This window comes from Podarcis liolepis (genome assembly GCF_965112155.1).
Source record: "Podarcis liolepis genome assembly, chromosome: 6".
Classification (NCBI taxonomy): Eukaryota; Metazoa; Chordata; class Lepidosauria; order Squamata; family Lacertidae; genus Podarcis; species Podarcis liolepis.
The window spans coordinates 41211976-41226998 of NC_139559.1; the positions used below are offsets into that span (position 1 = coordinate 41211976).

At 43.5% G+C, this 15023-nt stretch overlaps 1 protein-coding gene across 11 annotated transcripts in view; it reads left to right on the forward strand.

Annotated features, from left to right (window-relative positions):
• The window catches only part of BLACAT1 (BLACAT1 overlapping LEMD1 locus), an 84094-nt gene that overhangs the window by 63361 nt on the left and 5710 nt on the right, over nt 1-15023 (forward strand). For 4 of the 11 annotated variants that reach the window (XM_083509145.1, XM_083509148.1, XM_083509142.1 and 1 more), the window contains exons 2-3: nt 10881-11081; nt 12275-12410. In XM_083509145.1, coding sequence (XP_083365271.1) covers nt 10920-11021 — 102 coding nt within the window. In that variant the 5' untranslated portion in view covers nt 10881-10919 and the 3' untranslated portion in view covers nt 11022-11081; nt 12275-12410. The other 7 variants (XR_014527509.1, XR_014527510.1, XM_083509143.1 and 4 more) reach the window with 6 other exon arrangements.

Below are 15023 nucleotides of genomic sequence, written 5' to 3' on the forward strand. Positions count from 1 at the left end.
CTCCTCCTCTGTGGGTGCTCCACACCACCGCCTCTTCTGTGTGTGTGTGGTGGCAAGCAGCATGTTCCTTGGGCCCAGATCTGCCACCTGAGGTGACCACCACCCTTCGCATCATGGGAGGGCCAGCTGTGCCTCTCGCTGGTGCCTTATAAGCCATATGAATGAGCACGTGTATAATTAGCAAGTCTGTTTGGGCCTCTATGGAAGAGCTGGTCTAGTGAAGCTAAAAAAATGAACCAGGGGAGACCCCACATTTGGTGTCTCCTCCAAACAGGGGTCCTGTCTCACAACCTGTATACAGTGGTACCTCAGGTTAAGAACTTAATTTGTTCTGGAGGTCCGTTCTTAACCTGTGGTACCACTTCAGCTAATGGAGCTTCCCGCTGCCGCTGTGCGATTTCTGTTCTCATCCTGAGGTAAGGTTCTTAACCCGAGGTACTATTTCTGGGTTAGCGGAGTCTGTAATCTGAAGCGTCTGTAACCCAAGGTACCACTGTACTGGACATTGCTCTCGAAATCTCTCAGGAAAGCAGGGCTAGGGAACCTTTATTTTCCGACAAGGGTTGCATTCCCTTGGGCAGGGATGAGTGGCCACCCCAGCTGGAACAGCAGGACTCCACAGCGCAACATGGTGTTGCCGGGCCCACTTTGTTATTTATTGCAGACTCCCCCTCCCCCCCCCCACTTATGCACAATTAACTTGTGCACGACAGCATAACATGCACAAACACCGGGGAATAATTAAATAATTCAATTCAAACCAGGAAATGGTGGGTGAGAGCTGGAGAGTCCTTGTGGCTCGTGAGGTGACCCTCCCCAGAGCCCAAAGAGGACATCAGCGAAGGCGGAGGAAGTCTTGAAGAGACTGGAGGTGCAGCGGGCCTTTGTTTAAGCTGCTCAGCCTTCCCTCTAACAGCTGACATGCGGGGCAGCGTTGTCGTCATCACTTTCCCACACATCCTCCAGCCTCCTTCAATTCTAGTTGTGGATATTTTTGGATACGGCATTTTTGGTATGGATGGAAGAGAGTGGCACAGAGGGCATTTGGAAAGTACTCCTCACTTTACATGATTTCACTTAGGCTCGCAGAGGTCCCAAAACGTAACTCCTGCATAACTATTAAAAATACAGGAGCCCTGCTCCTACAGGAAACCTAATCACAATAGTGATGTACTTTGCTGCTTAACACGGAAGCAGATGTCTGTTGTTTGAAAATGTAGCTAGTAGATACACTACATTAACCAACTTCCTTATGCTCAGCAATATCTCAAGCATGTCAGGCTTTTATTTTTACCTCCTTGAAGCTGACAGTTAACAACTGTGCTGTCCCTAGTTGTAACTAATGATACACTGGATTTTTTTTCTTGTGTGTGTGTGTGTTTTTAAGTGATCTGGCCAAATTGTTGCAGGTGGCTGTGTACATTGGCCTGTTGGCTAACATACAATCTGGATTGCCCTGCCTCATTCTTACGCAACTGGGGCAAGCAGGTGTGTCCAAATGGAGATTGTTCTCTGCAAATGATTTACTCAGCTCTGTCTCTTTTTGGCAAGTGAGAGGAGAGAATTCTGGTTGTGTTGAACCATAGCCGGGTGGGTCGAACCCTCCCCACCCTCCCTTTCAGTTAGTTAGAAAATGGGTTATTAAGTAACAGGCTACCCCACTGGTGCTGACTCAGGCTGAAACTAATGAACACCCTGGCTGGCCATTTGAAATTTATTGCACCTATTAATTACAACCATTAGCTGCAGCCAGTGAAATTTTTATAATGAGGACCCTTGCGACTTTGCTTTCCTAGCAGCAAATTAACTGTGTGTATATGAAGGCTGAGGGGGGTTGGGGTTGGGATTGGAATCAATGGGATCAGCATACTTTACAGAAGCAATGTTTTAATTAGTGGTTCTCTGCAAACACTGCAACCTGAAACGCCAGCTGTATAGGCACCATTATTTCCTTTTAAAGAGCCAGTGCTTCCCTTTGCTAATTGAGTTTATTTCTTTTTAAGGCTTTTTTTTTAATGCAAGAGGTGGGTGGTATGTCCTTTTGTGATATGTGTGTGTATTTCTTAGGCTGGTGGTTAATACAAGAAGGCCAGGAAAAGAATGGGAAATAGAAATTAAGAATAGGAGGGTCGGGGTAAAAGAATGCTGAAGGGGAGAAAATGTTAGCACTGTAGCCTTCCTTGAAGGAGCTCAGAGCAGCATATGTAGTACTGTAGTTATCTCATGTTATCATCGCAATGATCCAGAGCGGCAAAATTAGACTGAGAGGGTCTCTCCCATTGATCTAGCCTGCAAACCACTATCCCTGCAAGCGTGTCCAGACACAAAAGGAAGCTGGGCTCCTATACCTTGAAGACTTGTTTAGAAGAGGGGATTTCAACAGGTGTAGCTTTTATTGCTACAGCTGTTGGATTTCCCTCTTCTACATGCATGTTTAAAGTGCAGGAGCCCTTGAGCTTGTTTGGAGGTTCTAGCAGGGGAGCGCAGCTATCGTATACCCTTGACCGAAGAACGGTACACTCCTTCTATCTGGGATGGTCGTCCTCTTCCACCGAGCGCGCAGCTTCGGGAGGGACGCACATGGAGCGGTGAGGGAGGAAGGGGACACCCGCCTAGCCAGCCAGATCAGCCGAATCAACCCTGGCGATCAATGGGGTGACAGATGTCGCAGCCAGATCGCCCTCACATCCAGTCAAGCTAGCAAAAATCTATCATTTGCCCGATAACAAATGTTGGAAGTGTAAAGAGACTGAAGGTACCTTTTATCACCTTTGGTGGACATGCCCGAAGATTAAGGCCTTCTGGGAAATGATCTATAATGAAATGAAAAAGGTACTTAAATGTACCTTTCCTAAAAAACCAGAGGCCTTTCTCTTGGGCATTGTCGGCCAACTGGTGACAAAGAAAGATAGAGCTTTTTTCATGTATGCCACAACAGCAGCAAGAATACTCATCGCAAAGTATTGGAAGACACAAGATTTACCCACTTTGGAAGAATGGCAGATGAAAGTGATGGACTATATGACACTGGCCGAGATGACAGGCAGAATCCGTGACCAACGAAAAGAGACGGTGGAAGAAGAATGGAGAAAATTTAAAAGCTATCTTAAGGACTACTATAAACTTAATGAATGCTAAAATGTCGTGGTTTTCAGAAACAAAGGGGTACAGGGATATAAGGTTAGACTATAAAAGAGGACTAAGATGATAGAGATTGGAAAGTAACAATTGGGAGTTGCTAGTTGAACTATGGACATTGGGATGCAGAGAGGGGGGGGGTATGGGGAAGTCCAAGAAAAGAGGTTTATGAAAATATGTTTGAAACTATACGTGTATGTTTGTCATTTTTAGTGTTTGTCTGTTTTTCTTAAAAATTTTGTAAAACCAATAAAAATTTTATAAAAAAAAATAAATAAATAAAGTGCAGGAGCCCTGCTTCCTTTAGTGGTTGGACCCACTCGCCCTAACTCGGATAGCACAATGTTCCATCCTCTGCTCCCTATTTCAGACTGAATAGGATCAAGGTGGTTTGGTTGTGAAAGCTTTTTTAGGGCCACTGGATACCTGAGAGGCTGGGTCTCCTGCGTCACAAATATTTATTTATTATCTGCCCTTCACCAAAAGGTCCTAGGGTGAGTTGCATGGCAATCAAACCATAAAATGTGATACATAAATAACCAGCAGACTAAAATGGCAACTAATAAAACCACTCCTATTATTACACTGAATAGGGAATTTATTTTTCTTTACCCCTTTTCCATTTAAATGTACTCACAGCAGCTCACATCAGGGGTGGGGTAGGGAAACTAATCAGTACAATTTCAACTCAGGCAAGTTGCAGCTGGCAATAATAATGATGATGATGATGATGATAAATTGCATCTAAGTACCTTAACTTTTTGGGACGCGGGTGGCGCTGTGGATTAAACCACAGAGCCTAGGAGCTGCCAATCAGAAGGTCGGCGGTTCGAATCCCCGTGACGGGGTGAGCTCCCGTTGCTCGGTCCCTGCTCCTGCCAACCTAGCAGTTTGAAAGCACATCAAAGTGCAAGTAGATAAATAGGTACCGCTCCGGCGGGAAGGTAAACGGCATTTCCGTGTGCTGCTCTGGTTCTCCAGAAGCAGCTTAGTCATGCTGGCCACATGACCCGGAAGCTGTACGCCGGCTCCCTTGGCCAATAAAGCGAGATGAGCGCAGCAACCCCAGTGTCAGTCAGGGGTCCCTTTACCTTTACCTTAACTTTGTATACTTTTTATTATGAGTAACCATCTAAGGGAGCACATGCTCTTTCTTGCAGTAGAATCTACCACAGTTCTAGAGGTGCCTAACATCTCACTATCACTTGACTTTCTTGGTTAATATTCAACAACTGAGTCCTGGAGGAGGTGCTGTATCTCAGTGGCAGACCACATATTTTTCACGTCCCAAGTTCAGTTTCTGTTTCCTCCAGGTAAGGCTGGGGGGATTCCTGATGGAAATCCTGGAGAATCAGTATAGACAATGCCATTCAGAATAGACAAGGCTGAGCTAGATAGACCCAATAGTCCGACTCAGTTTAAGATAGTACTGTACCTATTTTGTCTGCAATTTTCTTGGTCAAATGTTGATACAGCTAAAGTTTGTTTTGTGTTTCCTTTATTGCTTGGCAGTTCAAACATGCAGGTTTATAGACCCAGTTCACATGCCAGGTGAGGAAACAAGCCCATGGGCCTATGTAGGCTTATCATTTCCTTCTCTCCAAACAAACCCTCAGCCCAGGTTTGCACACTGTGGCAATCCTGACTCTGGCTTGTGAAGAGCAGGACAGGAACAAAAGTGTATGTGCTCATTAAATCATTCTTTATTTTAAATGGTGGTATAATGTCATGTAGCAACAACCTCACATTCCTGGATATTTTAAATGGCATCCAGGCATAGAGATGCACCCTTAAATTATACAGGCCTGTAATCACCCGATACAAAACAATCATTTCTGTGGTTGAAGATTTGATGGCTGGCTAGTCTAATCCTTTCAGTGTAGATCTTAGAGAGATTGATGCACTCATGTGATCAGGACTAAATATGTGGTCATGACATCATCCTCTGCCTGTATGACTGTTACCCATGATTTGGTCAGAGCAGGCTCCTTTGAAGGAGTCCATTTATATTCTAATGTTTGCTCCTGCACTTTTCCTGGACACATATTAGATATGCCCTAAGAAGGCATACTCCAAGAGAAGAATAGTTCCCTTACCAATATACATTTTTTGTGTCGGTGGTCGAAATGGGAATTAAAAATCAGTCAATTTCCTTGCTCTTTCCATGGGACAATTTCCCTCTAATTCCTTGTGTAGGGCTTTAACAAACTGGATCTCTTCCTTTCTTCGTGGCTGGGAGAATGTGTGAAAATGGATAAAGATTTCCAATTTCAGCAGCAGGGCCCTAACTGTTAAGAAGAGCAAAAACCTGGTGAAATCGGTAATTGTTGGTCTAAGGAATTGGTTCTGTCCAGCTGGTTCAGAAAGACATTTATTAGAGCTCAGGGAAAGTGACATTATTAAAGTGAGCATGCTGATTTCAGACAGCTCCCAATTCATCACTCTGACAGTGACAAACACAGTCTGAGGTTAAGCAAATGACTAAAGAGAATTCTTTGGCTTTACATTTTTAATGCTCACCACATTTTCTTAGCTGCAGAGGGTTCTATTCAAAGGATCCTCTCCCTTGAATAGAAAGGGCAGAACAGGGCCATGAAACATGCTTGGATTTTGCAAATCAAGTAGGGCATCTGTCACTCCACTAGCGCTAGTTCATTTATTTTTTAATTATTCCTCACTCCTTAAAAGATCCCTTTTCTCCATTTTCAAGAAGAACAGGAGCATTTGACTCAGCTGTGCTGCCTCTGTTCTTCCAGGCTCGTTCATCATTGTCTGCCCCCTGAATGGAAAGTGGAGGGTCAGTTTTAAAAGGCTCCATGCTACAAGCTTTCCTAAATACATCAATAGCTCCCTAATGGAATTGGGGCTCTTGTCATTCAGACCACCCAGGACTTCCAGCAAGCAAATGTACCTCAGGTACTTTGGTATACTCCATCCCATTAGCAGGCAATCTCATGCTACAATGTAAGCAGATTATTGTCTTTGCCATGGCTTCCCTTTCGACCATGATGTTGGACTACTGTTAAGGAGCTCTACATGGGGCTGATCTTGAAGACATTTCCGAAACTTGAATTGGTCCAGAAAGTTGCCACTAGGATGTTTGCAGGGATTGGAAGACTGGTGCATATAACTTGGGTGGGATGCTTTTAATGTATTTCTCTTTCCTTATGGCTTTGGGTTGCCTTGGGCAAGATAAATGACTGACATATATATATATATATATATATGATTGTGTATCAACTACACTTCTTACCAATTCAAGGTACAGCCTAAGAACTTTAAAGCCTTAAATCACCTGATACCAGAGTATCTTCAGATTTGCCACTTCTTGTGAGAACCTGCCCAAGAATTCCATTGCACTGTAGAGTAGCAGGCGGACACAAAAGAGAGGTCCATCAGTTGTGGTGCTCAGGTTGAGGAACAGCTTACTTACAAAGGTTCACCTGAGCAATCCATTGGCCCCAATGAATGGCAATGAAGGCAATTCATCTAAGTACATTTAATTAACTTGACCTCTCATATGTACGTTCCCAATCTTATATTTATATTTTGATTGTTTTATTGATTACTTTTTTAGTGAGTTGCCTTGAGTAGAGAGTGACAAATTTGTCCATTTTGTGTTGTTCTGTTTTTCATTTTTCTCATTTTGAGTCCAGTTCATCACATTTCCACATCAGCCTATGCACAATCCTTTTGATCTTAATCTATTTTTTTAAAAAAAGAACCATGACAATGTATTTTTTTTAAAAAATCATTATTTTCTATATGTCATAGAGTTGGAAGGGACCAGAAGGTGATCCAATCCACCCACCTGCTCCAAAACAGGAGCTGTAAGTTGTTTTAAATTGTTTTTTAAATTGTTTTTAATGCTGTAACACACCCTGGAGGGAGGGAATAAATAAAATAAAATAAAATAAAATAAGTCTCTTCATCCAACCTACTCTCTCACACCAGATCACAGTGTTCTACTAGCACTATTTAATGAGCCTACGAAGAAAATAGTTTTAGGTGCTCAGGTAAAAGTGGAAAGCCACATTAAGCTGGGGAAAGCAAATGCATAAAACAAAAATACCTTTCCTCTTTCAAATCCAAAAGCAGCAGGGCATCTATCCTGAATACTTAGTTGAAAAATATATTAACTTTGGAAACCAAAGCTTCCAAAATTATTTAGCAGGACACGTTAGCATTGAGCCCAGTGGAAGCAATTTGTTTGCATCATTTACGTGCCAGCCAGTTCTGATGAGTTGTGCTCTCTTATGACACTTGATACACATGTACTTTAAATTATATATTTATTAACAGCAGGTGCGTATTGTAGGCCATGGACAACTTGAAATCCACCACAGCCCTTCAGACTGTCAAATAAGGAGATGAAGACCAGATGGAGAGTGCCTGATATTGCAGGTGCAAACATGACATTTTCAAATATTTTTACTTTTGTTTTAAAAAATCAAGATGTTATGCCCTCTTTTAAACAGTGTTATGCTTTGCAGACATTTATAGTAAAAGACGTTTTGAAACCATTTCAGAACACAATAAAAAAACAGTATGTGACACACTTTCTTCCTGAGTGTATTATGCTATGTATTCAAAATATGCAATAAAAAACTTAAGAAAATAAAGAAAATGGCTTAAAAACTGATTTTTATGGTCATTTGTGATTTTTGGCATTCATTTTATTCCTCTACTTTGCTTTTAGCAATTGTTTTTGTTTTTAACATGAAAACCTGAGGGAGGGGGGAATATAAACACAGAAGCTGAAAATTTAAGGATGTCCATAGAAAGTGGGTTTCCTTTTTCCTATTTCCTTTACCTTCCTTTAATGGAATCCGGTGTCCACTAAGCCTTATTCTAACACTTTCTGACAATGCCATTTACCTAGAGAGGATTGACAGCAAAATTGCAGGCTGAAAGCAAAGAATGAGTTCACTTTTGTGGCTGCATAACTAGCCTTGCAACAGCTTCATTTGGTAGAACTGGCTCTCTCCTGGCCATTACCTCAGAAAACTCTTTTGCACGCATGCAATATAAGCAGCTGAGAGAGGCACAGAGCTGGCGGTCTGCTCACAAACCCTGCAGACAGGAAGACTCATTAAGGAGTCCCTAGTCGTTGCTTTGTGAGTCTCAGAAGAAGCATCAGGGGCCTTATTTAAACTAGGTGTCTGGCAGACAGGTATACCAAAACCTGTCAAATGAAACTGGGGGTGGGGGTGGTGAGCGTGCTGCTGAATAAGTGAGTTCAATGGGAGGTGTGCATTTGTCTGGCTTATCTGCACAGGGACTGCTTTGTGCTGAAGGCAGGGCCTGTCACTGCAAAGACAAGGTCAGGCTGAAACAGAAAGGATAAAGCCAGCCTCCTCTGGTTCCCAGGTTACAGGATGGGAGGGATGCAATTTTTATTGCCATGTGGAACTGACTGTTCTGAGGTGCTGAAGGGTTATTTAATGAATGCCGAGCGGCTGTGTTTGAAGTTAGAAGGTCAGTCAAATATTCCCTGTAACCTTGGAGGGCTTAATCGTGCCCTGAGTGCTAGCCGAGCTATTGAAGAGCAACCATCGCAAGCCGGGGATTTTGGCTTTCGCCTTTTCTTTTTCATTTGGCTGAGGTAATTCGCAGATTGGAATGCTGTGATTTGGTGGGGGCAGGAGTGCGAATGGTGGCGGGGGGGCTAGCGGGGAGAAGAAAAAAGTCATTTGGACTCCGTATGTTTGATTTTACTTCACAAGCTTTGTGCAAAGAAAAGAATTGTTAGGGCTTTGCTGGAGTCTCTATGATCCCCAACGAGAAGTTCAGGCCCTAGACATCTTTTCATCTTAAGATGAAACCTCATTTTAAAAACAACATCACAGAGATGGAGTGAGGGAAATGACTGGTGCCCACATTGCTTCACATTGCTCTGCAATAAGGCCAACCTTAAAAGCTGTCGCTTAGTTCATATTCTTCGTGGTTAAGTTGGCCTCCAAGCCGTTGCTTAATATTGATTCATGATTATGCCTTTTGCTTGCCTGAATGGAGGATTGAGAGTTGGGAGGGGTGTGTGTGTGCTGTGTTATTTTTCTAGAAAAAGAGGTGCCAGAACTGACTATGAACAGCCTGCCTTGTTCTCTTATAATGGCAATGGTGCCCACCTGAGAGATGCCAGGACTGAGTTCCACCAAGTTCCCGCTGAAAAATAGCCCGGGGGATGTACGTGTATGTCGAATTTAGCCTCCTTTACAAAGGTAACCTTTACACTCATTGCTCCACCTATCTTTTGAGGTGATGTTATTGTTTTATTGACTGGTTTCATTGCATCTTTTATTTGAGTGGGACCTGCCTTGAGATAGTTTGCGAGAAAGGCTGGGATATAAAAGGTGTGAATGAAGGGATGAATGAGTCAATACGTACCAAATTCAGGATAGCAATTCTTCATGCCCATTGTGGGGCTCAAACCTACAGTGATGAAGCTGTACTCTGCCGCCTCAGCTAGCCACGCTGGTGTAGGAAAGGTGAACGATTAGAACATCCATACATTACTGGTGCCAAATGGAAGCCAGAAGTGGGTGAGTGGCTTTGCAGCAACAACCATACCACAAAGATAACATGTGAGTCACTGGACCATAGTCAGAAACAATGAGGTGGAATGATGGAGATGAAGGGCAGCCACCCAGTGCTTAATTTCTAATGTGAGAGATGCGAGGCGACCCATACCTAAACTGTGTATTCATGAAAGGCATATGTGGTTTCAGGTGTGCAGGGGGCGGGGGATGCCTCTGGCAAACCCAGCTGCAGTGTGCATTTCATATTGAAGTGTTTGCAATAGAAATCCTTCCCACATAATATTTACGAAACAGCTTTTTCAAAGATGAGTTTCTGGTGGCCTTTGTTGGGAACAAAACAACAAAAAAGTGGGGAGTGTCAAAACTATATATTGGGGGGAGAAATCGTGGATTGAATCCAGGGGTGGATCTACTATGAAACTAATGAAGCTAATCCCAGAGAAGCCCCAGAAGCGACCTTAGTCCACATGGCTTTAAAAATTTGCTTTAAAAAGTGCATCATGCATATATGTAACATTTCCCTAATTTTATCCCCTCCCTCCAATAACGCAAACTATAAGACATAGGAAATTTTTGTTCACACCAGTGACTTTGACATGAGATAATCCAGTATGGCAATTTTAATGAAAAACTGAGATGTAGTAGTTAATTTTTAAAAAAACGTGGTGATGTGTTGTAGAATAACCCAATTAAGAAGATAGCAGTGGTTACCCAGACCTCATTGCTGGTTGCAAAGGGCTCCCCCATAACAGTTTAAACTTCAGGCCCCCCCCAAATGTAGGTCCACCACTGACTGAATCTGATTGTGGATGGCAGCAGCTATCCATGTTCAAGGAACGTAGGGTGCTGCCTTCTACCAGCCAGGTGAGGCCTTGCCCATCTGGTGCAGGACGATATTCTCTGGTTGTTTGCAGGGTCTCAGGGAAAGATGTTCAACTGGAGATGCTAAGGATTGAACCTTTGGACCTTTTGCTTGCAAAGCATATGCCTCACCACTGAGCTCGGTCCCCGGTCTCCCCCCCCCCCCCCAATATGTAGAGGTTTTAGGTGGGGGAGCCGAGATTCATTCTAGGTGGAAAACCGGCTGTTCTCTAATGCACCGAGCATTTGGAACGCTGCTCTAAAGTGAAAGTAAGAGATGTTCTGTTGGAAACCTGGGAAAGAAACGCAAGCTTTTCTCTTCTCTCACCTTACTTTGTATAGATTTCCTTGGATGCTCCTGTCCCTTTCCTGTCCCAGGGGATGCCCCAGTTCACCTTTGCTTGCTTCTGTGGGCTCCATGGCTTCTGCAAGATGAAGAGGAAGGAGGAAGAGCCCAGCGCTGAGCAAGAGACAGCGGTGTGACCTTTCCTTTGGGCATCACCTTACATCTCTCTGTTGAGTTGGAGGAGCACAGCAACTGTGGTATGATGCTGTTACCCTTGTAGGCTGCCTCCTGCCCACTCTCATGGCTCTGTTCTGGGGGGGGGGGGACTGAGGGATGCAGCATCCACCAGCACAGGGATGCATGTGGCCTCCAGACAAATTTTCTAGAGCCCTTAAGTCAATTTCAAAAAAGCCCTCTGCAAGGTATTAGTTTAGACCTCTGGGAAGAGAAAGCTTTCCCTCCACCAACAGCCTGCTGTGCAGAGAGACAGGACAGAAAGAGAGGATGTCAGAAAGTGAGAGAGAGAGAGAGAAAGAGGTGGAAGAAAAAAAGGGAGAAAAGGGGGTGACCCCACTCATTTTTTTGGTCTGGCCTGTTCTGGCCTGTCAGGGAACTGACATCGGAGCGAGAGGCGAAGGGGAGGCTCCCAGATTATGCTGGCGAAAAACCCAGCAGCAGGGGGAGAAACAGCTCAGCTCAGTAGAGGGGGAAGCCAATCAGCGCAACACTGGGGATAAAGGGAGGCAGACGGGGGAATTGGAGAGAGGGCTCCAGGACTCTTCACTGGACATCAGTGAGGAGAGCCCAGGTCCTCCACTACCCATGCCTTCCCTGCGCAGAAGACTCCCGCACAGTGAGAGGAGGAGGACACTGGATGTCAAACAACTTTTATGTTGGAAGAGGTTCAAGAAACGCCCACTGACGGATTCTGCCAGTGACTGAGGCAGCCACCATGAGGAGAGGCTGTGCAGTCAGAAAGTTTTAACAAGGCAAATTAACCAAGAAAGGCACCAGTTTACGCACGAGTAACTCATACCCATTACATGGCCCTACCCATAATAATCATGTGCTCCTGACAGAATGTGGCCCTCAGCAGGAAAAAGGGTTGCCTGCTCCTGTACTAGCATCTCTGCATTATTTTTAACATCACCACAGATTTGTGGAGGTGTCAGTGGAGAGGTTGGAGCAAACCAAAGGAATGGTGTTTCTGGTGGAGGCTGAGTGGGGAGAACCTAGCTCCATGTCCCCCACAGAGATGCTGCCCCACTCCTTTCGGCTCTTCTATGGAGCTTGATGGATTAGCTCAGGAAGGAATACTGGCAGGAAGAGATGAACCCATTATGTGAATGATAGCCTCTCTCATCAGTGCCGGCAGTGGGAAGAGGAGAATGTGGAAGACGTTAATCTGCTTTATTACATTTATTTCTCTCTCCTTGTTTTTCTCCCCTAGAGACTTTGCAGGCTTGGCGGGGGGAAAACCTCGCTCTGTGCAGATAGGAATGTAACTGAGGATCCAGAAGCCAAGCTGGGCAAAATGGCAATTCTACACGGTGTCCTATTTGGAATTACCCTGAGCCTTAGAGACGGTGGGTATCATGACTTAAAAGATTCTGTTAGCTTCTTAAGATACCACTTTATTGGGCTTTTTTTCATCCATTGTGTAAGAAAGCTGCCTGCAAAATCCTCCGGATATAATCAAAATTAATTTGAAAGTTCATTTAGAAACAAAGCACTAATGTGCTTATATTGGATTATCTTAATGAACATTCTGTCATACACTTTCATATAAAATCTAGTAGATGCCCCCCCTTTCTGTTGAAGCATTGCCACTTGCACATTGAAAAAGAAGAAGAAATTCATAACAAACAAACAAAAAAAGATGTTGTAAGTACAGCTATTTAGAGATGCTATTTACAGAAAGACTGTGACCAGGTGACCTTATGTGCCTGCTCATTCTGCTGTCCCAGGTCCTCACAGTTGAGGGGCAAGCTGAAGACCTTGCAGCTCCTCCTCTTAACTTAACTTGGACTGGATAGTCCTCCCAAGAAAGTATGTCCTCAAACAGAAGATTGTCCTATGTAAAGTAGGACACATGGCCACCCCATTAACTGTTGAGCCTATTTCAATTATTGAATAAAACCAAAGAAGGCATGAGGGAGAAGGGAGCCTTTTAACTATATAAATATAGTTGTTTTAACTGATTTTAATATTGTTTTAATACAGATTTCCATTGTTGTAACCCAGCTTGGGAGCTTATAATAAAGTGTGGGATACGAGACCTAATTAAAAATAATGAATGAACAAATATTACCACTATTACTACTACTGCAGGCCGCCTGACCCTTGACAGTGTAAAATTTCCAGAGCTGGAACTATCATTCTAATGTATGGTGTTCCAGTGTGTTTATATTAGGGTTGAGGAACTGGATCTGGCTAAAGAGTCAGATGCATAGGGGCCAATCCACCATGGGCCACTTGGGCAGATGAGAAGGGATGCCTACCTGTCAGTCACCTGACACCAGCTGACTGAAATTGCAGAGGAAGATTGTTCCTTCATTTGTGATCCTGAATTGAATTAGATACTTTTAAAATTCAAGCTATGGCTGCAAAGGAAGACTTAGGAATGCACCCCTGGTGCTTTCTTTGTAGCCTTGGCTTGAATTCTGCTCTTTTTGAATATAACATCTTTTTCTGTCATCGGGCACAGGAAAAGTGGGCATGGTTCATCCAAGACAGCCTAGTGGGCCGACTTCTAAGACCATTACTGCTTTTTTATCATGAGGGCATAATTTGATGGATGTCACATCACATAGCTTTATTCTACGGGGCACAGGAGATTAATAAATCTAGCCCTGGAAGTATCTGATGAGCTGACTGTGGATGGCATGCAAGTTTATCTTATGATAAACTCTCTTAACCTTTCCAAGCTCCTCTTCTCTGCCAAGAGACAAGATTTGCACCATTATAGCAAAACTGTACATGCTGGTGACTTGAGCTCTTTTCAGGAGGACTTACAAGTCTGGCTGATTGCCAAGAACCACACAGCAATTGTTCTATTTTCTTACCCCATAATGGGAATGTAAAATTTGTGTCCAGTAAAGATGACCAACTATGAGCTAAATATGATATCATTCCAGGGAAGGGATCCCCCCTTTTTTGTAAAGAAAAAAATAGAAACTAAATAGGTTTTAATCAATCTTTGTCAAGTTCTAGGGAACAATGTTGCTGTAGGAGATGGCTGAAATGCTCCAAACCTGTAATTCTAAAGAGCAGTAAAATAATGGGCATGAAGCCACAATGAGGATTCATTTCCTCACAGAATCAGTTTTAAAAGTTCACAGGAGTCCTTTTCTCCTTCTCATTGCCATGGAGCTGAATGAAGAAACTCATACAAGACTATACACAAAAACAAGGCTAGGATAGCAGCCTAACTCATCTAACAATGGAAGTCACCCTGGTACAATTTGGCCATCACAACAAAGAGTGCTCTCTGGATACCACCACCTTATACATTGTTACTTTGGACCAAGTCCCATTGAACTCAGTGGAAGCTTATTTCTGATGTAGGATCAATATATTTTAGATTCATTGTCTTCTCAAAGAGCATTCAAAATGTATTCTAACCACATTTTAGCCACAAAAAGCGTGCAAGTCTCATCTCCCCCCCCCCCCCGCTTTAAGATGTTGAACTATCTATGCCACCTTGTACAAATCTGGGGGTGCTAGCCAATAGGCATCCCCCAGAGCTGAAATTTCTGCAGCTTAGATTGAACCATGCTGAAAATTGCATAACTGGGTTTTTTCCTCCAAAGCTTGCACCAGGACAAACATACACATTTACTTGGAACTACCAAACCACCGTCTGACCAAACTGTGGGAGGCAGTGGAAGACAGGAGTGCCTGGCGTGCTCTGGTCCATGGGGTCACAAAGAGTCGGACACGACTAAACGACTAAACAACACCAAACCATCTCCCATCATGCTTAATAAGTCCCCCCCTCTCATATACATAACTATATAGCCCTTGATGTTTTCCAGATGAACTGCTCACTACCATTTTCAAGATAAGTTCTTCCCCTCTAAGAAAGCCATTTCCAACAAAACTTATTTAATATGTTCATCCCTATGGAAGGTAATAATGTAAGCAGAGTGCACTCTCCCCAGTTTCCACATACACATACATTCAGACAAGGCTGTATC